Here is a 21,078-nt window from a genome sequence, read left to right as displayed (position 1 = left end):
GTAATAAGACTATAGAGAACCTGGTTCCCACTCTCAGAGCATCCCCAAAGATTTCTTCCTGCTCTGGGCCCTCCGTCTAGGGTTCTCTTGCAATTCAGCTCTGTCTCTTCTTGCTCCCATTCATGCCCCACCAATCTCTGCCCCCTGAAAAGGAACATGGTATCTATGGAGGATATCTTTTTTTTTTTTTTTTTTTGAAATTTGAAATAAATCTTTAAGCAGTTTTCAGAGTCAGGTACCATGGATGTGTAACATACTCTCCAATGATAAAGTCACACAGCTGGAAACACTCAGCAGGGTGGGAAGAAGGCATCTTCCCCTCTGTCCCCAGCAGTCCTCAAACTTTGGCTCCAGCCTGCCACACCCAGCGGACCCCATCAGCTCCTCCAGAAGGCTCCCACTCTGCCACGTTTCGTCCTGGATGCTGAGAAATGTTTTCTCTGACAGGTCCACTGGAAGCGTCTTAAACCAAGTGCGTGCTGCTGGGCCCGCTGCCGGAGCAGAGCTGACCCTTCCACCTCCCTCACTTTTCCACACGGTGATGTCCGAGGGATGGAAGTTTCTCCCGGCGGTCTCGGTGTGTGTGTGTGTGTGTGTGTGTGTGTGTGCGCACACGTGTGCATGTATGAACAGTCACACTCTTGGGCATGGGGTTTGCGTGTCTGCGTAACTAGGTGTGTGCATGTGTGTGTGGATGGTGTGTGTGTGCACGTTGCCCCAGATGCTCCAGGTCAGTAAAGCGTTCATCACACCACAGCGCTGGACTCTTTCTGCACGAGCATTGTCCCTAGGTGGGCCCCGCAGATGTGACGGGCCCCACTGTCACTTGGTGCTGCTGTTGCTGCCCCTTGCGTCTCCGAGAGCCAGCACCCGCCTCCTTGCTCTCCTTCCTGCTCAGGTTCCTGTTGGCGTGCTCCCGCTGGCCCTGGCCTCCCTTCCTTCTCTTCTGCCCTGCAACCCCAACAGGAAGTCAACAAAGGGTGTCCTGCCACAAGCAGGGAGGCCCTGGGCATGGCCAAGGGACCCAGGGGGGGAAGGGTGGGGAAGCTGGGCAGGGGGAGCAGGGAGGTGGCCTGGAGGTGCTGCCTTTGACAGTCATGGAGTCAAGGGCTCCTCTGACCTGCAGCCACCTCAGAGGACCCTGCGACATGGGTACTGGGTGGGTGTCCCAAGAGACTTTCCATCTTCCACTCTTCTTCCTCATGTTGGTCGCGATAGGCCAACAGCACTTTCCAGGTGTTCAGCGTAGCTCTCAGGAAAGGCAGGACAACCCCCCATTCTCCCACCTCCCACCCACCACCTCCACCTCAGGCAGTGAGCAGCAGCCGCCTCCTTGCCAGCTGCAGGCTCTGTGACCTTGGTCAAATCCCTACACCTCGCCAGCTCTTGGTGCCCCCACCCCCACCCCAACAGACTTCCAAGGGCCCTTCTACCTCCCCCATCTGCTGACTCAGAAGAAACGGGGAAACTGGAGAGATAGCGACCCAGAAGCTTCCGACCCCACCAGGCAGAGTTCCGGGGCATTGCACCCTGCTGGGACATGGCACACAGCTCCAACAGCATGGGGTCCTGAGTTAGGGGCTCCCCATGTGTTCTGAGGCCCTCTCCTGGGCAACGGGCAGGAGGCAGAGGGGTCACTCCCATGGCTGCTGCCTGATCCCCACCCCTGGGAGGTTGCCGGCCACTCACCCTCAGGACACGGCGTCCTCGGCACTGTGCACCTGCGTGTCTCCCTGATTTCGGAACAGGCGGCAGGGTCCCCTGCAGGGGCATGGAGCACCCTCCGTGTGCGCCCCTCGGAGCCCCTCCGGAAACCACAGAGCTTCTTCTTCTTGGAGCACGGCCCCCATGGGGACCACTCGCTCATTTCACATTGTGCTGGCAGGAGGGAGGGAAAAGGAAGAGAAGGAGGGACATGGGGCCCCGGCATACTCCAGGCGAGCCTCCCCACCTGCTCTCTGCCTGGACCTCAGGCCAGAGGCATCTTCAGTCAAGAGGGCAGGAAATTCCTGAAGGTGAAAGCTAGAAGGTGGTCTGCACAGTGCCCCAGCCCAGGCACTCCCAGCCAGAGCCCCTGCCCACCCATCGTCCCCGGGTCCTGGCCCCTCTGCCCGCAGCGCCCACCCCAGCTTACCAGGACTGCTGCACTCCATGGTGCCGTTGGCAGCTGCAGAGCCCTCGGGACAGGCTGGGTAGCAGCGGCCCTTGTGCAAGTACAAGCTCTCCTTACACTTGGTGCAAAAGTTGTGGCTGAAGCAGGCCTCGCAGTGCTCAATCTTGCATTCTGAGGAGAAGACCAGATTGGGGGCCTCTAGTTCAGCCTGGAAGGGACATTTCCCCTCATCCCCATCCCAACACCCACCCCTCTGTACCCACCCACACTGGGGGCAGGATCGTGGCCGAGAGCTGCAACGTCTGCAGAGGAATCTTGGGAGGGGAGGGAAAGGAAGGACGGGGCAGGCTGAGACCTCTGCCACGGTCAGCCAACCCTAACCCAAACCCACTCCCAGGCCCTGGGACCCAAGGGGAGGGCCCACAGAGAGCCGGTTCCAGAGGGCAACGGCAGGGCCTCTGGGATTGGCAGGGATGGGAGAGGAGTGTCACAGCATCTCTTGGCATCCCAGAGGGGCTACCCTAATCAGAGGGGAACCGAGGGAAGCCATGACCCCCTGCGAGTGGCTGTGGGTCTTCTCGTCCTCCATCACGGGTTATCTACAATATCCCAAATCCTGGTTCTCCTCCTGCCAGGGGCAGAAAGAATCTGCTTGAAGGAGGGGGAGCAATCCCTGGGCAAATTCCTCTCCGTTTTGCAAGGCTAAGTTCCAGGAACCCACCTCGTTGGCCTCCTGGGTTGTGCTAGGCTTGGCTGGAAACAGGCAGGGTCTTTCACAATCTCTCCCTTCCCAGATTGTGAGCAGAGCTGACTTCCTCCCTGCCTCTGGCACCTGAAGCCCAGACTGCCAGTTTCCCAGGAGCTGGCACAGCCAGGAACTCCCTAAACCCAAATACCCAAGGGTCCAAGAGGGCAGCCCCAGGGTACTGCCACCATCTTTGCAAGCTCTCCATCCCCGCCCCATCCTCCTCTGTGCCTCTGTGGCCTTATCACAGCCTCAGCTCTCTCCCTCCTCTCTCCCTGAAGCTCTGATTCCTGGGTTTGGTTGCAGGCAAAATAAGAACAATAGCAGTTACCATCAATTGTGTGCCAGACACTCAGGCTTTATGTACACATCTCACAACAATCCCACGGAGTAAAAACTAGTCCTTCCATTCTAAAGATGAGGCTTTGAGAGCTTGAGTTATACCCAAGATCACACAATGAGTAAGTAGCAGCATTGAGATTAGAACCCAAGCCCGCTGATCTTGGGCCAGTCATCTGGGGAAATGATGTTATCAGCCTCGATGTCATCAGCTACAAAAAGGATATCATGACTTTTGTCCTGTTGTGAGGCTCAAATGATATTAGATATGGAAAAGTGTTCTAAGCTCCAAGGCACTGGCCACATGGGAGGAGGTGTTGACACTGCTCCCTGGAGCGTGTTTGCTGCGTGTCCCCCAGCTTGTTGCAGCCATGGCCACAGAGATGGGGATGGAGATATGACAACCCCTTCCTTATGTGAGGAACTGTCACTGGTATGGGAGAGTGGGAGCCAAGTGAGAAGTCCAAGGGGGGAAAGAGCGTGGAAGAGCAGGCAGGGATCAGACTGAGCAGGGACTTGAATTTTCCCTGCGGTCAGTGTGGAGCTGGCAGTGGTTTTTAAGCAGAGATGTGATGGGATCGGTTGTGTGCCTCAGAAGCATCCTTCTGGCTGCAATGTGGAGGGCAGGTGAAGTGAATGAGATGGGGGGTGCAGGCCAAATGAACAGCTATTGCAATGGCTTGGGAGAGAGGTGATGGAGCCTGCGTCTCACAGTGGCAGCAAAATAGAAAGGTGATGGAATAGATAGGATTGGGTTATCAGATGGATGAGAGTGTTGCTTGGGTGACAGGTTGGGATCACTGAGAATACAGGGGATAGAGGTGCGGGCAGGTTTGGAAGGAGGAGCTGGGGGTTCTGGCGTGGACCCACTGAGTCTTTAGTGTGGGTGGGATACCTGGGGAGATGTCTGGTCAGCAGCTGGATTCTTGAATCAGGAGCTCAGGGGACTGTGACACAGGGAACCTCATCCCTCCTCAGCCCCCTCGACCTCTCCCACTGGCACCAACAGTTCACAGCACCCTCCCGCGGTGTCCAGAGCCTCTGTGCCCCTCTCCAGCCCTGCCCACACTCACTGATACACTTGTTCATGTCGGGGTTGCGGGCATCGAAGTATCCAGGCGGGCAGGATGGCAAGCAGACGCCCACCTGGCGGATGTCGTTCCTCTCCAGCAGGATAAACAGCTTGGGCGAGCACTTGAGGCAGCCGTTGACCTCTGAGCAGAGCTCACAGCCTTTGGCGCAGGCCTGGCTCCCCTCCGCACTGACTGCAGGGGTGGAGCAAGGGTGAGATGGCCACAGGACAGACCCCCGTCTTTCCCAGGCTCCCATGAAGATGGGAAGGGAGTCGATTAGAGTTTCACTCTATAGTACTGGCCTTCTCAGAGAGCACAGGCCAGGCCAGCAGCTCTCTGCAAGGCTGCTTTATAAACCTTCCCAGTATCCTCTCTCAAGGGAACTAGCACAGATGCTTGGAACAAGAGCTTCCATCAATCCCACATGCCTCCCTAGCTCCAGGTGTAATACAAGCTCACCCTCCAGGCTTGTCCAACACCCCCAGGGAAGCAGCTGAGGCTGCACCTGCACAGAAACAGGAAGATCACTGGAATAACCTATGTCTAGACCAGTGGTTCTCAACTGGGGTGATTTTGGCCCCTAGGATACATTTGACAATGTCTACAGGCACTTTTTATTATCCTGACTGGGTACAGACCAGGCATGGTGCTAAACATCCTACAGGGCACAGGACAGTCCCCCACAACAAGGAATTACCTGGTCCAAAATGTCTATGATGCCACAGTTAAGAAACCCTGGCTTGAAACCATCCTTTGGGGCAGTGGGATCTCCAAGTCTAGCACGAGCCTCAGACCTGTGACCTTATCCCCTTGTTTACTTGTTCTCAGGTGTGGGGCACAGTGTGAGTGCTGGGGATGTGGAGGCAAATAAGCCCTGCCCCCCTCTAGGGAAACAGATCTTCCAGTGGAGCAGATAGACCCACAAACAGGTAAATGTGGACAGCCATGTGGCGAAGCAATAGTGGACCCATAAAGAAGAGGGGGAAAGGTTTCCCAAAGGAGGTGCCATTTGAGTCCCCTCTTGAAGATTAGTAGAGACTTGTCAGTTAAGAAGTGCAGATAAGGGCACTCTAAGGAGCAGGACCATGGAGGCATCAAACAGCACAAAGTTGGGGTGACAGGTGAGGTGGAGTTGGGATGGGAGGGGAGTAGTGGAAGAGGTGTCCCATCTTAAAAGCCCTTTTATGTCATGCTAAGGAACTGGACTTGATCCTGCCAGGCAGCATTTCCCAAGGAGTGTTCCTTGGAACACAATTCCCCCAAATGTTAGCAGGAAGATGTGGCGAAAAGGGGTACTGCATCAAGTAAGACCAGGAACCGCTGCATCAGACAAATCTAGAAGATTCTTTACTGCAGGGCTCCTCCCAGCTTTTATTATGCTTCTGTGCAGAGTGAGTCTCTAAGAGGGAGACAGTGAGCTGCAGTTCCTAAATGAACATTTTGGTCACAGAATCCTTGTTTTACAGAGTTTTCCTCAGGACCTGTGTTCCTCAGAGCTGTTTAGACAGCAGGGAGCCATTGGAAGGTTTTAAGCAGTGGCAAGACCTGGTCAGATTTACTTATTGGAAAGATCCTTCTGGTAGCCAGGGTGGGGACCAGAGACAGAGGATCAAGTAGGGGGAAGCTGACATGATCATCCAGGTGAGAAAGGTGAGGAAGACTTAAACAATGTTCTGTTCAGGGGAGAGAGAGAAAAAGACAGATTTGAGAGACATTTAGGGAATACAATCAGTAGCATGGAGACCAATAGGTGGAGGGGAAGAGGGTAGATTCTGCGGTGATTCCCAGGTTTCTGATCTAGGGGATGCGGGAATGATGGGGCCAGTCTCGGAAAGAGGTCACGGGAAGATAAGGAAGGAGAGTGGTTGTGGTTACTTAGGAGAAACCAGACAGTGAGGAGCTGGAGAAGTGGGGCCAGAGACGGAGATTTGGGGGAATCCAAACAGACGCAGCAGGAGGTGGCACAGCCGAGTGGACCCAGGGCTCTGGTTTCAGAGTCAGCTGGACCTGACGTTAATTCCCAGCCTGTGAACCTCAGCAAACCTGACCCTTGCGTGCTTGCCTTTCCGTCTCTGGGGAAGGGAGACGAGAATGCCCCCTCTGGAGGGCTAGGAGTAAATGCTGCAAGTATGATTCCCAATTTCAAAACAGGAGAACGAGTAAGGGTTAAGAAGGGGAGCAGAAGAAGGGAGGAGGAGATAACAAACATCACCACCACCATAGATTACTACTAAACACTGAGCACTTATTACGTGGCAGGCATTTAATCCTTATGACAGCCCCATGAGGTAGGTGCTATTATTGTTATCCTCATTTTTAGGAAGAAATGGAAAGGTTCAATGACTTGCAGAGTGTTCCAGGCAGAAGGCACAAAGTGTATGAGGTCAGGGGTAGGACAATAGGAGGGGGAATGGAAACTGGAAGTATGGCTAGCCCGATTTTTTTTTAAATATAGAATCTATTTGTTTAGAGTCAGTGTTAATATTTAATTAATCAATAAATTAAAGAATTAATATCATTCTTGTTGTATCAGTCACTGTAAGAGCAAAAATATTCTAAATGGTCTATTGAAGTTATGAGGGAGTCCTTGGAATTGTTTTTCCACTTTGAGCCTTTATTCAAATGTATCACAAGTTAAACCATTGTAGACTTTGCTTACCACTTCTACTTTAAAGATATTAAATCTTCTGTCATTCATACTGTTTTTACTTAGTTCGTTGTTGAAATGAATCCCTTAAATAACTGAGGGATTCAGGTGACCGCCTTGCAGACCTCCACACTCATTGATTCCTTTGTGATCACCTTTGTTAAGCACAGAATTGCAAAGGGCCAGAATCCTGAGGCCCACTTCGCATTTGACCAACACTGAATTTGTCTGCATTTTTCTTTGGAGCTATCAAGCACGCTACAAGAGAAAGCACGGCTCGCTCGGGGATCTGATAGTCACTCAGCATGGCTGGAGTGTGGAGTGAGCAGCCAGAGATGAAGCTGGAGAAGGGAGCAGGGCCAGGCGAGGAAGGGTCTTGAACCTGTACAAGGGAGTTTCAGACATTATCCTGAAGGCAATGAGGAATCTCAGGGGGGATGGGGGTTAAAATAGGAGACATGGTCAGGATTCCATTTGAGAAAGATCACCCTGTAGCATGGAGAATGGATCATAGGGAGGCAAAAACAGAAGCAGGGAGACCCTTTAGGGTTGAAGTGATGAAGCTGCATCAAGAAGTAGCCAAGAAAATGGAAGGATCCAGACAGTAGAATCAATAAGACTAGGAACTGGGCCATTGGGTGAGGGAGAGGAAGGACAACAAGTCAGGGATGGCATGCGGTATCAGGGAAGGGGTCCCTTTACCAAGAGAGGGACCATGGGAGGAGGAGCAGGTTTGGGGCAGGGAGAATGGGTAGTTGGGTGTTAGGCACGTTGAGTTTGTGGTTCCTGTGGGACATGCAGGGAAGAGTGTCTGTCAGGCCTTTGAACACAGGTTTGGTCTGGAGGGCAATAGAAATATTTTGGCTAGAGACTGAAGCAGAGAATCCTCAATATGACAAAAGTCATTGCAGCCATGGGGTTCATGAGATGGCCAGGAAGGTGGACAGAGAGAGTGAGAGAAGAGGAACTAGACACTTAGGAGATGAACAAACAAGAAGGGGCAGCGAAGAGGCCAGGAAGGTGCGGCCAGCCAGGTAGGGGACACACAAGGGCAGATTGCATCCTGGAAGCCAAGAGAAGAGAACATTCCACGGGGGAGGGAGGCATCAACATGCCAAATGCTGCCGAGCATCACATAAAGAATTCGCAACAAACAGGTTGGTGGCAATCACTGGGGTGGTGGGGTGGAGGGCAGATGGCAGTGGTTGACTAAAGGAAGGTGAGGGAGCAGAAAGAGGACGTACAGTGAGCTCACTCATTCAAGTTGGCTGGGAAGGGGAGGGGCGGACTTGGGGATCAGTCAGAGGGAGCTGCCAGTGGTAGTTCAATCTGCGGGAGTGGGTGGGCATCCCCGGGAGAAGCTGCACAGCATGAGGACAGGGCAGAGGGCAATGCCTACATTTAACAGTAAAGCAGAGAGAGAGGGGTTCAAGAAAGAAGCGGAGATGGAATCATCAAAGAGGTGGGAGGTAACCGAGAGAGAAAGAGAGGACAGTAAGCAAATCAAAAGGGAAGGGATCTGCTGTGCCAAGGGCTGGGTGAGCCCTGAGGCAAATCTATGAGACCTGGCCATTGGGAGATGCTAGGGGAGCCTTGCAAAGGGCAGTTTTGGTAGAATGCTGGGGATGGAAACCAAACTCTGTGGGCTGAGAAGAGAGTGGAAGGGAAGGAGGTGGGGATAACCCCAGGGGAGGGGCAGAGAGTCAGAGAACAGACAGAGAGGAGAGGAGCTGAGAGTGGGGAATGTGACCAGACTCAAAGGCTGAGTACATCGATGGAGTGAAGACCCCGAGGGGACAGGAGGGTCCAGATACAGAGCTCAGCTGGTGGGACTGGCCTTGGTTAGGGGAGAGACCAAAGCCTGAGATCAGGGGCAGGGGACTGAGGGGTGCTGAGTCCATGAGGGATTTGGGGATTCAGGAAGGGAAAAGAGGGCTCAGCAAGGAAGAGCAGGCAGTTACAGGCTGGAGTAAGTTTAACAAGGAAAGGGACACTTGTACATGGAGATAGGAACCCAAGGGTGTGCTCAGTTTAGCAAGGCAAATGATGGGTAGTTAGGGATGAGGAAACAGCTCAGGGTGGGAGCTTGCCATGGAAGATGGGGGTTCAACAATGGGAATGCAGCCTTGAATGGAGTATCCCAAGAGGATAGTGTGTTTCGAGGGACAGGGGCTGCATAATAATTCAAAGGAAAAAAACCAGAGGTTCATTTATTCCCTAGATATTTGTCGTACAACTAACATGTGCCCAGAACTGCTAGGAGTGGGGGATGTGGCGGTAGAGCAGCAAAGACCCACCAGGGTTCATGGAGCAAGGGAAGGCACCCCCAGAGCCAGGAGGCTAGGTGAAGAGGGTGCTCCAGGCAGGCGTAGCAGCAGCAGCCTGTGCAAGGCTCCGAGGTACTGGGTGTCCTAGAGAATCCACAGAATAGAAAATAGGGCTTTATTCTATTGGCAAGAAAGGGGACCACAGAGTGGCTCCAAGAAGGGTAGTAACATGGTCAGATTTACAGTTTTTTAGAAAGTTTCCTCCAGCTTCTGTGCTTGTGGCAGGAGGAGGGGTGCAGGATGGGCAGACTTGGCAGGCTGTGGGCCTGCCTGAGGAGGATGGGTGGGCTCGGTGTGTGTGTATGTGAGGGGGGGGTCACAGGGGATGGGGCCACCTTCCCAACTTCTTCACCTGGCTCTGTCTCCGCCCCCCCCCCCACCTCCACCCCACTGCTCCCAAGCACGCTCTGCTTCCCCTCCATCCCAGCCCACTCCACGGAGCCAGGAAGGTGAGACTGTGCCCTCCGTGACTCCCCTGCCACTTCTATGTCTCCTTCACCCTTGTGTAAAACCCTTTCACCTTGATGTTACAGTGATGGAGAATATGGAGAATGGCTTCTGGCTCACAGTCCACCCCACCCCACCCTCAGCCCCAATTCTGCCTTCACCCCCAGTGCCCTCACTTTTCCCAGATCCCCAACTTCCTCCAGGGATCTTTCTATAAAAAAAGATCAGATGGTGTCACACCCCTGCCTAAAATCCATCAAAGGCCCCCTATCGCCTAGAGATTTAAGACCTACCTCCCTCATCCGGCCTGAAAAGCTGTCATGAGCAGATCCCATCCATTCCTCTTGCACTGAATGATTTTTATTTCTCTGGATACACCACAACACACCTCTGTGCCTTTGCTCAAGCTGGTCCTTCTGCCTGGAACACTCCTTCTGAGTCTGACTAAGTCCTTCAAGCCTCAGACTCAAAATCACCTCCTCCAGGAAGTCTTCCCTGATCTCACCTCCCTAAAAGTCTGGATGGCATGTTGTTGAACTGCCCCCAGTACTTGAATCCACCGTGGTAGACATGATGGATTCATTGTGTGTTATTGTTGGTTACTGCATCTTTTTCTTCCATTAAAGAGAGCTTTGGAGGGCAGCGCCTGTCATTTCTGAACGGGAGCCCAGCAGAGTGGTGAGGCTCCAGAGGGTCACAGGGCTCCCCCGGCATGTAGCATTGAGGATGTGGTGAGTGAGGCAGAGGCTCACTCAGGGTGGTGCTCAACAAGTATCCACTCGTGTGCAGAGTGGGATTGGACAGGCACGGGGGCTCAGACAGGGCTGCACTGGGGTCAGTGCGGGGTGGAGAGGAACCTGCCATGAGCCAGGGAGTGATGACCCTGTTTGGGAGGTGGTGTCTAGCCTCAGAGGCTCTGGATTCAGTAAGAGAGACCTGACTTTAGTTAGCGGGAGCTGGGGGTGGGAGCTGGGGCCTCCAGGATGAGACTGAGGCAGCGGGGTAGGCAGGGCCCTGAGGCCTCACACCCCTCCCAGGAGATGGTCTGTTCCCACAGCTTCCTGGTGCCCAAGCTTGTCTGCTGCACATTCAACAAGCCCCAGGCACAGCCCCGGGGGAAGATCCACGGTTCTCTAACTCCACCACGAGAGCTTAGTTCAGACCTTGAGTGTTTTCTCATCGGGGCCAAAATAAGTCTTTAAACTGGCCTGTTTGCCTTCTGCCTCCAGCCCCCCTCCCCCTCCACCGCCCGCAGCTGGACCATGCCACTCCCCTAATTAAACCGCTCCGAGGCTCCTCCTCACCCACAGATCACGTCAGGTCAGGACCAAACTCCTCGGCCTGGCAAAAGCCAAGGGCTTCACCATCCGGGCTCTGCCCACTACTGTGGCATCATCTCCTTCCCCCTCCCGAGACCATTCTCACAGCCCCGGGCAGCTTTTGCTATTCTATCCTGATGGTTGTAAGGCTTTTTGGTTTTAGCCGCAGAACACTTCTTTTTAATAGAAAAGGCCCCCAATGTATAAAACATAGATGAGCACAGCTGCTCCAGTTAAAACCCCAGGGCTACCCTTAGTTGTACCCCCTTTCATGAACAAACACCCCCACGCCTCCTCCCCACTGCCTGCCTTTGAACCGCACTGCTGCTTTTGCCTGGAATGACTTTTCCCCTCCCCACCCCCTTGTGCCTTGCCTGGAGACCATCTTAAGGAGATCATCCTTAAAAATACAACTCAGCAGTCAGCCCCTCTGGGCTCTCCCAGCCCCCCAGGTTTCCTCCCGTCACAGCATTCACTGCATCGGATGGAAACTGTCCCTTTCCCACACTTGACCGTGGGCTTCTCGAGATTCATGTCTGGAAACCAGGGACAGGGTCTGTACTTTCTCCATGGTCATTTGTTGAATGACCCAAGGAATGAATGAAGATTCGGGAAGGGAAGAGGGATTCTAACGTTGGTCAGTGCAGGGGTGACTGGAGGCTCCTGATGGAGGGTGGGGGCAGAAAGAAGGGACTAAAAGAGGATCCAAGTTTCTGGAGGAGCCGTGCTCAGTGAAGGAATGGGGGCTTCATGGAGGATAGGACTGAGTGAGGGAGCCCAGGAATCTGATAGGAGAAGGGTCTCAGAAGGGGATGGGGGTACTCAGTGCAAGGGATGGTAAGGGAATGAGGGCTCAGTGAGGGGCAGGGAATCCAGACAGGGAAAGGTGTTCACGAGGGGGTGAAGGCTTAGTGAGAAGGGAAGGGGCTTAGCAAGTGGGGAGGGGGCTCAGGGAGGGGATGGATCCTCCATGAGTGGAGAAGGCAGAGGATGCCTTACCAGGGCTCGTCACTTACAGCTAATGCAAAGTTCTTTGCCCAACTTCTTTGAGCAAAGACCTCCATGCAGTAAGACCAGCACTCAGACCCCAAGCTCAGCCATTTTGGGGTTAAAACCTGTCTACAGCTCAGTGTCAGAGCTAAACTGGGTGGCTTCTGGTGGCCCTGCAGACATGCAGTCGCCGGAAGGCTGGACAGAGTCTACAGACCTGAGGTTCACACACACAGCAAGCCCACCTCTGCCCCTAGCCCACCCAGTGCCCTGCTGCACGGTCAGGAGGAGGCCAGAACAGCTACATACAAACGTCTCGGTCCTCCTCCTCCCTGCCCCCACTGTCCCGTAAGCTCTAGGGCACAATGGGTCACATGTTGTTTATTTATAGAGCAATGAGAAGCATCCCGAGATCTATACAGAGCTTGATATTTTACAAAGATTTTAAAACATATCTATCTGTTATCTCATCATATGTCTTAACATAGACCTATACAATTACACTTTCAACTATACAATTATGATTATTGTGCTTATTATTTAGTAAGTATCACCTAACCACATATACTCTGTTCCCTCTCTGAGCTTCATTGCATTTTGGACCTTTACTGTACCCCTGAGTCTCACTATCAACAATGTTTGATGCTCGTATCACTTGATTATAAAAACAGTGGTTTAAAAGTTTTGGTAATGGATGGTGGTAATAGTAACACAATACTGTGGAGATAATTCATGTCACTGAATTGTACACATGACAGTGGTTAAAATGAGAAATTTTGTGTTGTATATGTCACCACAATAAAAATTTAAAAACAAACAAACTGGTTTACAAGCTGCAGAGGCTTTTGGATGTGGCTGTATCCAAAGTGGCCCCATCAAAATTGCTGCACTGGATTGGAAGAAGTGGTGGCCTTGCTGGGACAGGCCCTTTCTGTCATCCAGGCCAGTACTTTTTTTATTCTGCAGCAGCAGCAGCAGTGACCCCAGATATTCTGACCCCCGGTTCAGATGAGTGCAAGGCTCTGCATTTGTGAGTGTAAGTGTGACCACAGGTATGTGTTGCATGAGTGTGATTGGGTCCTCTCAGTTTCTTGCTCTCTCATCTCCGAAATGGAGGCAACTGATTCCAAACCATTAAACTGCATCTGGCTCATGGAGCCCAAAATACTGGCCGCAGCAGAAGAGAACAGAGAAAATCAGGGCCTTGTTGCTGATTAAACCTAACCATCTCTAATTGTTAAGCCAGGGATTTTCAGCTTCGCCAATCCTCTGAGCATCTCTCCCCAGGCTGCGTTCTGGCCTTGGCAGCTCCAGTGGAGACCCAACAAGACCCCACTGCCTCTCCACTGTCACCAGCAGACCTCCGCCTGAAGGGAAAGACCACCAAAGAGAAGCAAGAGGTATTTCAGTTAGACTTGAGGAAGAACTTCCTGCCTGTGCGTGTGAGATCTCTTTACAGCAAGATGAGGTCTTGGGAATCTTGAGCTTCATGTCTGTAGTGCAGGCTCCCACCCCACTCCCCAGCATGGTCCTCTTGCACACACTGGCCAGCCTACAACATAATGGGCAGGTTGGGGAGGTTCTGAATTGCCACCACTGGAGACATTAAGCAGAGGCTAAAGGTCCCCTATTGGGAGAGCCTAGGTCAGGATTCTGTGAGGGTCAGAGAAGGGGGTGGGGACAGATTAATCTTGAACTCTATTAAGCTCGGTTTTCAAGGAAACTGGGCTCAAAGGATTTAGGACACCTGGGTTCCAATACTGACTGTGGGTCCTTGGCCTGTTTCTTCACCTTTCTTAGCTTCAACTTCCCCAACTATATGAGGATAGGATTTAATTTTGTTTAAAGCCGTGAGACTCTTTCTTCCAATGACATCTCACATGGAAGCTCATTGCCAAGAACAAGTAAAAGTGAAGCTGCTCCAGTTTGATGGGGGGTAGGGCCAGACCCTGGCCCATTTGCCTTTGACCTCCCCTGTAGCTCTTGGAGTCTCAGTGGGCCTAGTTTTAAAACCACAGAGTGGACAGCCGCAAGGCCCTCCCTTCTGTGCTGTTGCTGCCCCATGATCTGAGTAAGGGAAGTCCTGTTGCCCTCGGCCAAACTGTGCAGAATCCCAGGCCCAAAGGGCTTGACGGCTGCAGTTCAGCCATCACCAAAAGAATAGGGCCCTGCACCCCATCGCCAGTGAGGAGGGGACGGACCAGGCCAGGGCAGGAGCCAGGGTAGGGAACATCTCCACGGATACCACACAAAGCTGGTGTTACGTCAAAGGTGGTAATCCACAAACTGGAGCCTCACAGGAGAGGGGTTAATCCACAGAGTGGGTAATCTCAACAAATTAACCCACGAACTGGAGAATCCACTGACAGGATAATCCACTGAGTAATCCACAAAACCATAAAAGCTGAAGTAGAAACCTACAACAGTCACCACTGAGAATAAAACGACCCAAGGCCCTCAGGTACCCAGGCAGCCCCCTCCCCCTCCCAAGGCTGGCGCCATTCAGCCCCAGCCATTACTCACTCCGCCGCTGCCTCTTCCCCTTCAGCCCCCGGCTGCCTGCGGCAAGATGCATCCAGCTCAGAACCAGGGCCACCACACACAACCCAAGCCGCATAGTCACTCGCCAGCTCCGGGCCCCTGGGAGGAGGGGTGGTCTCTAGGGGTGGTCAGTGCAGGGCTCTGGCAAACGCCTCCGGGGCTGGGTCAGCAGCAGGAGGCCCAGGCCTGGGATGTGTCCCAGATCCACCATAATCTCAGCTGGGGACAGAAGGGAGGACGTGGGGAGCCCAGTTCTCCATCAGCCATAAGGAGGTCCAGAGAGCTTTCTTCAAAGGCACCTTGGGGTGTCACATGGGAGGACTCTTCATCACTTCAGTGAGGACTACTCCAAAAACCAACCTGTTGGGGGAGGAGAGACAGGAGTTAATGCTATGGTACCATGGGGTCTGCCTCCCCAACATATCTATGCCTCCTACCCTTCCACTGTGGTCCTCTCCCCAGGAGAGTGTGAGAACTGAATGCCTGGATAATACAATACAAGTTACACAACTGGCACCCCTGCAGAGAGAAATCTGCAACCTTTCCTAGTCTGTAGAATCCTCTAACCTGGGACTAGAGCTGCCTACCTGAGCAGTTGAAACATGGTGTATATTCAAACCAAACTTGAGAATTACTGGTAAATTCTTAATGATAGGAACCAGTGGACCCCACCCCTACACAATATGGGCCATCTCTAATTGGAAGACCTTCTTTAAGTCTACCTGACAGACCTCAGGCTGCAGTAAAATGCTGTGTCTTCAGCAAGAGTGCTCTCTGTCCTGTCCAGAGTGACCCCTCAGCTTCCTCTTCCCAGTGCTAAGACACCCCTGCACCTTTCACCTGTCCTGGAGCTAGAGCAGTGGCCCCCAGCAAGCTGGCAGACTGCATGGCCCTGTGGACTTGGTGGGAGAAAAGGAAGTAAGGCTTCCCCGGCCACAGAAACTCTGACACAGCAGGCCTGGCAGGCCGGGCCTTTGTGAGAGGATAAAAGAGGTAGCGAAACCCGCCCAGGCCAGAGAGACAGAGAATGCGGATAATCCCCCAGCCCAGTGAGAGCCAGGTCTCTCTCTGGACCTGCAGGCCGGGGTGACAGGGGCAACGGGAGATGGTCCCCCCACCCCCAACACCCGATGAGAAGTGTCTGGGAAGTTGGATATCTGATCCTCAGAGCCAAAACCCCAGTTCGCACTTAACTGAGTTCACTCTCTGATGCTCCCGATGTACTTTCACAAGCGGCCTGTCCACCCATCGCCCCACGCACTTTCACACCCGCCCACCCGCACCACGCAGGGAGAATGGTGAGACTTCAGGTCTGTAACACAGGATATTTGTAGGTGCCAGGGATGCATTGCCCTCCCATCCACTGGCTATGTGATTTTGGACAAGTCTCTTAACCTCTCTGAACCGCAGTGTCCTAATCTATACAATGGGGATAAATATGCCTATTTCACAGAATTGCTCTGAGGATAGGATGAGTTTGGGCTCCTAACGGGAAATCTGAAATGCTGGAGTAGGGGCATGCCTCCCCCAACCCCTGTCCCAATCCTTTCCCCTCTAGGCTCCCCAGGGCCTGATCCACCCCCTCACCTCCCTGGCAGGCCCCATTAGAGCCCACCTGCATGGGAGATAAATCATTATCCCACAGGGGAGTTCAGCACCTCCTCCTCGGCTGCTCCCACCAGCTTTGAAGGCCAGACACACTCAAGTGGTTAAGCTGCCTGTGAGAAGTGTTTACACGAGGCTGATGGATCCCACCTGGTGCTGCAGTCGGAGCCAGGAGAGATGCCCCCAGCCACCCCCAAATGCCCTGCCAGCTGCCAGCCCCTCCATTCCCCTCCAGTACTCCCTGCCTGACCTGCCATAGCTTTCCCATCCTCCCCACCCCCATCACACACTTGCTTCATCCACAAAGTGTGGAGGTCTGGCTCAGTTTCTCAAACGGGGGTTTTTGGCCCCAGTGATATAGTCTCAGAGGTCTGCTGTATAACATGATGTTTAAGGGCATAAACGTCAGAGTCAGACTGCTTGGCTTCAAATGTTGGGCTCTACTACTTACTAGCTGTGTTGCCTTGGGTTAGGTGCTTCGCTGCTCTGAGCCTGAGTTCCCTTATCTGCAAGAGGGTTGTTGTTTTTGTATAGCATAAATGAGTTAATGCACAAAACTGCTTAGAACAGCCTGGCATATGCTAAGGACTTAATAATATTTACTGTATTTCCCATAAGCAAGACTTCATCTTGTGCCTACTTTCCAATGGTCATCTAAAAAACAATCTAAATGTTTTCTGCATCTTCTAGAGACTAACCTTAATATGGAGAAGTGCTATGCAATTTCCATGTTTGCATTTATCTGCTTGGTTGATTGCCTTGATATCAAAGTAATCACTTAAAATGAAAGGGTTTACCTTTAAATACAGCATTTATCAAAGTGAGATCTGATGACCCCTGGCAGATACATTATCAGGGTTCCTTGAGTCCTGACAGTTGACAAATCACTGGAGGAGAAGACCACGCCAGACAAACCTGGTGTCCAATTCCAGGTCTGTGAGACTTGTGTCTCACTGTGAGATCATTTACCCTGGGGCATTTGGGGAAGAAAAGTTTTCCTGTTCCTCTCTGCATCCCTCGGGCTTGTCTGGCATGGCATCTGGTACATTGGGCTTAGTGCTCAGAAGATGTGAGCTCCCTTCCTTTCCCTCCATTTCCTCTTAAATTCCACCCTCACTTCCCCCAGTTCTCGGCTTTAAGCACTACCCTGGCCACACTCACCCAGCCCTTGCCAGCAAAGACCTTCTGTCCCACTCCCATCTGAATCCCCAGGGAAGCAACAATCTCAGCCGGGAAATGGGGAGGAGGACCTAGATCTGAGGTTCAAGAGAGCAACTGACTTTGGCCTTCCTCACCTCTGTGATGGGAAGAGTATCAAATGCTTTTTAAAGATATATATGTACACAGAATCAACCCTGAAAAGGGGCTAAGGGTTAATTTATACCAGCAGGTACAAGCAACATCTGCAAAGCTGGATGCAGAAGGGGCAAACTGGAGGGCAAATGCCCCAGCTAAAAGGGGGCATGTGTGAGTCAACTTCAGCCTGATTGTTGACAGGCAGAAATCATGGCCTGATGTTGTCAGACAGTCTGATGTTTTTAAAAGAAGAGTTGAAAATTCAGAATTTTATGTGAAATCTGATTTTAAGTGCTGCACAGGTCTAGCACCAAGCCCCAGAGGGCCACAGTTCCCTGCCTTAGAGCCTCCACACATACACTTGGGCTAGGGCTGACAGGGGAGAGGACCTGATGGCTTGTTTCTAAGTGGCCTGCCTCACTTCTATTAGTTACTGTTTTCCTGTGGGCCTCCAGCTCTATGGCACAGGCAGCTCCTCTATTGTGGTCCATCACGCTGCACAGCCAGAGCCAGGAATGGAGGGTGCTGGCTGTGTTCAGGGCCTTGGGCTTCGGTTGGAGTAAGGAAGGGCATCTGTCCACCTTTCCAGCAGTTGGGGGAGAGGGATTCACTTTCATTAGGTGCCTGGCACCATCTGCCATGTGCTCGCTCCTCATTTATCCTCCCTAAAACTCCAGAAGCAAGGCAGAACTATTCCCTTTTTACATAGTGGGAAACCTGGCACTGAGAGGTTAAGGGTCTCCAGATACAGACTTGATCAGTGACCAATGGTTTTACTAAGCAGGACTGGGTGACTGGGAGGGGGGGAGGGGAAGGGGAAGGATGTTGGAGGATGTGGGGCACCACCCGGGTTCGGGAAGCGACCAAGGGAAGTGGGGAAGGGGTTGGGGACCGAAGCAGAGCAGGGGCAGGAGACCAAGGAGAGAAGCCACAGGTGGTAGGTGGTCTGTGCAGGGGGATGCAGCTGGGGGAGGAGCCGAGGGTGGGAATTCAGTCCTAGGACAGAGGTGGAATAACTTTCACCTTCTTGCCTGCAACACTGTCAGGATAAATTGGTACTCTGTCCCGGCCGGATACAGACCCCAAATGTAAACCATCCCGATCATTTCTCATTATCCGTCTCCAGGATCGGCTACAGGCTGGAGAGATTTGGCTGCCAAGCCCGTGCGCAGACAGAAGAATTGCTGGGTGAGGGGCGGGACCAAGTATGTGCCCGCGATCTGTCGGGATTAGCACGTCCGCCAGAGCCAAGCCAGGTGCTGGGGCCGCTATCCCCCCCCCCACTCCCCAATCCGCAGCCCCCCGCCCCAACAACAAGGGCAGCGGAGAAAGGCTCTTTCAACTCCCGCCCCTGACCTCCCCAAAGGCGCAGATTCTTTTCCCCTTATTCCGGAGAGGTCCAGCAGGTTCCAGGGGAGGTTAGGCGGACTTGAAGCCTCTCTAGGTGCCCCCCACCCCCCAAGATCCAGGAGACCCTCCCAGTTCCGAGAGGCCGGTTTTACCGGAGGATCTCTGCCCCCACGCGCCCGCATCCAGAATCCGCCCTTGCCCTCCCACGAGACTAGGCTGGGAGCGAACGCAGCTCCCACCTCTCCCAAACCAAGCAATACCACTATTTCTGCAGCGCCCGAACCCGTGGGCCGGGGAGCCGCGCCACCTCGCCGCGCACCCCGGCCGCAGCGCACGCCGCCTGCCACGTCGGACCCGGGCCGGGCCGGGGCTGCGGGACTGGGGTCGTAGAGTGCCCGGGGCCGTGGGACTGGGAGAAATCCGAGGTTGAGAAACCAGGAATCAAGAGCTTCTAACCGGGAGTTCAGTGGACTTGGGGAATTCAGAGTTGCGAGGAGGGACGGTCACCGGGGGTTGCGGGGTTGGGGAGATCCACGGGAGCAACGGGGAGGGGGCTGTCAGCTGGCTTCAGGGATGACGGAGGAGGCAGAACTAGCAGGAGGGGTCTGTGGTCCGTTTTCCGCCCCCGCTCACCCGAGCGCAGTCGGGACATCTCATATCGCTACCTCACCCCACCCCACCCCACCCCCGCACCCAGCTAGCTCAAACCCTGATGGGAGGGCCCGCGGCGCCCCAGCTCCCGGGTAAGGGGGTTCTAGGGAGAAGGATGGAGGCAATTAAGAGGGGACTCACCTCCGCGCTGCCAGTCGCGGCGGGGGCAGGCCCGGGAGGGGCGAGGACGCGGCCAGCTCAGTCGCCTGCCGCAGGACTGTCCTGGGCGCCCGGCTCGCCTGCGCTCCGCCCGCCCGTTCCCAAGTTGCTCAATCTGCGGGAGGCTCACGCCCTCCGGGGCCGGCGCCCCACCCGGCGCATCGGTCCTTTGGGGCGGCTCTGTCCGGCCCTCGCTCTCAGCCCCACACGAGTCTCAATGCCCTTCTCTGGCTGTCGGGCCCGGGCTCTCCGCCCCACTCTCGTGCTCTCCGTCGCGCCTCGGCTCCGCCAGAGTTCCCAGCCCGGAGAGGGGCTAGTCCTCAGCTCGCACGAGGGAGGGAATTCCCCCCTTCCCAGTCCCACCCCGGAGCCAGCCCCCCTTCCCGGGATCCGCAGCAAAAAACGGACTGGAGCGCCGGGCCCGGGAGTCCGCAGCCCCCTCCCGCACTCCCTTGACCATAGCTGGGGCACTGCGCTTTGGGCGCGTGGCTGGCAGCACAAGTCCTCTGGACACTGGCGCAGGCCCGCTGCCTTAACCCTGCACGCAGCCAGATCAAGGGCTGCAGCTGTGCGCATCTTGGGGTCAGGAAGCACCGGGAACCATCCCGAAACCTCGCTTGCCCCATCAGGAATCTGGAAGGTGACAAGCAAGAGACTCAGCTAGGCCTGGTGGCAATGGCCACGCCCTTCTCCCCTTCATGGTCAAGTCTTCAGCGCGTCTTTCCAGTTCAGGGTAAATACCAAGTATCTAAGATCTGGGCCCCCAGGGAAGGACACCTCTGGTAGCGGCTGGTGCCAGAGAGTAAGGGAGGTTTTGGAATAAAACCTGGATTGGTAATCCCTGCTCCATCACTCACCAGCTGTGTGGGCATGCCTAAGTTACTTAACCTCTCTGAGCCTTAGGATTTCTATCTGTTTTGAGGGTTCAGTGAGATTAAAGGTGCAGATGCCTGTTAAATGGTAGAGGCTCTATGAATGCTCTGAAATGAATCTTGAAGGGTGCAGACACCTGCAGTGACCCAGATGATGTCGAAGTCAAGCCTGAAGAAGGGAGGGAGGGAGTCTCACTTCGTAGGGGGCCAAACAGCTGTTGTGCAGCTTCACTTCAGATTGGATAAAGGAAAACTGTAGTGAGGGGGAGCTAAGTTAGAGCAGGAAAGATGTACTGGTTGTCTTGAGGGGAGCAAATAATCAAGACAGGCTGTGGAATTTCCTTCTCAGGAGAGGAGGGGAGAGCCCTGACTACTGAGACGAGGGCACAGGGTCTTTTCCAGTGACAGAGGAATGGATTAAATGATCCCTGGAGTGTCCTGATGACCAGGGGACAGGGGTGGTGGATGGTCAGAGAAAATGGAACAGTTGGGCCCTAAATAACCAGCGTCTGGGCTCATTCAGCCAGAGGATTGCCAAGTTTGCAGGAGGCAGTCATTTCCGAGTTGGTCCTGGGCCCCCTTCAACCCCCTCCAAAGCCCTCCC

General features: G+C 53.8%; 1 protein-coding gene across 1 annotated transcript; it reads right to left on the bottom strand.

Annotated features, from left to right (window-relative positions):
• Positions 1-262: 262 nt before the first annotated feature.
• On the bottom strand, positions 263-19,743 carry RSPO1 (R-spondin 1). Its single transcript, XM_037817602.1, has 6 exons — positions 19,585-19,743; positions 14,524-14,901; positions 4,271-4,462; positions 2,135-2,284; positions 1,690-1,878; positions 263-951 (listed from the first exon to the last, which is right to left on the bottom strand). The coding sequence occupies exons 2-6, from the start codon at positions 14,615-14,617 to the stop codon at positions 788-790; spliced, it is 789 nt and encodes a 262-aa protein (XP_037673530.1). The 5' UTR covers positions 14,618-14,901; positions 19,585-19,743; the 3' UTR covers positions 263-787.
• Between the last annotated feature and the right edge of the window lie 1,335 nt (positions 19,744-21,078).

Source organism: Choloepus didactylus, chromosome 2 (assembly GCF_015220235.1).
Source record: "Choloepus didactylus isolate mChoDid1 chromosome 2, mChoDid1.pri, whole genome shotgun sequence".
Lineage (NCBI taxonomy): Eukaryota > Metazoa > Chordata > Mammalia > Pilosa > Megalonychidae > Choloepus > Choloepus didactylus.
Note: the sequence above shows the minus strand (reverse complement) of the source record. Positions and strands in the feature narration are given on the sequence as shown.

What these genes read in the sequence shown, in the direction of transcription:
- RSPO1 (XM_037817602.1), bottom strand. Translation starts at nt 14,617, where the DNA reads ATGCGGCTTGGGTTGTGTGTGGTGGCCCTGGTTCTGAGCTGGATGCAT. An exon ending in CGACATGAACAAGTGTATCA is followed by an intron (nt 2,285 to 4,270) that starts GTGAGTGTGGGC and finishes TCTTCTCCTCAG; the next exon opens with AATGCAAGATTGAGCACTGC. An exon ending in GAGGACGCCGTGTCCTGAGG is followed by an intron (nt 952 to 1,689) that starts GTGAGTGGCCGG and finishes TTGGGGTTGCAG; the next exon opens with GGCAGAAGAGAAGGAAGGGA.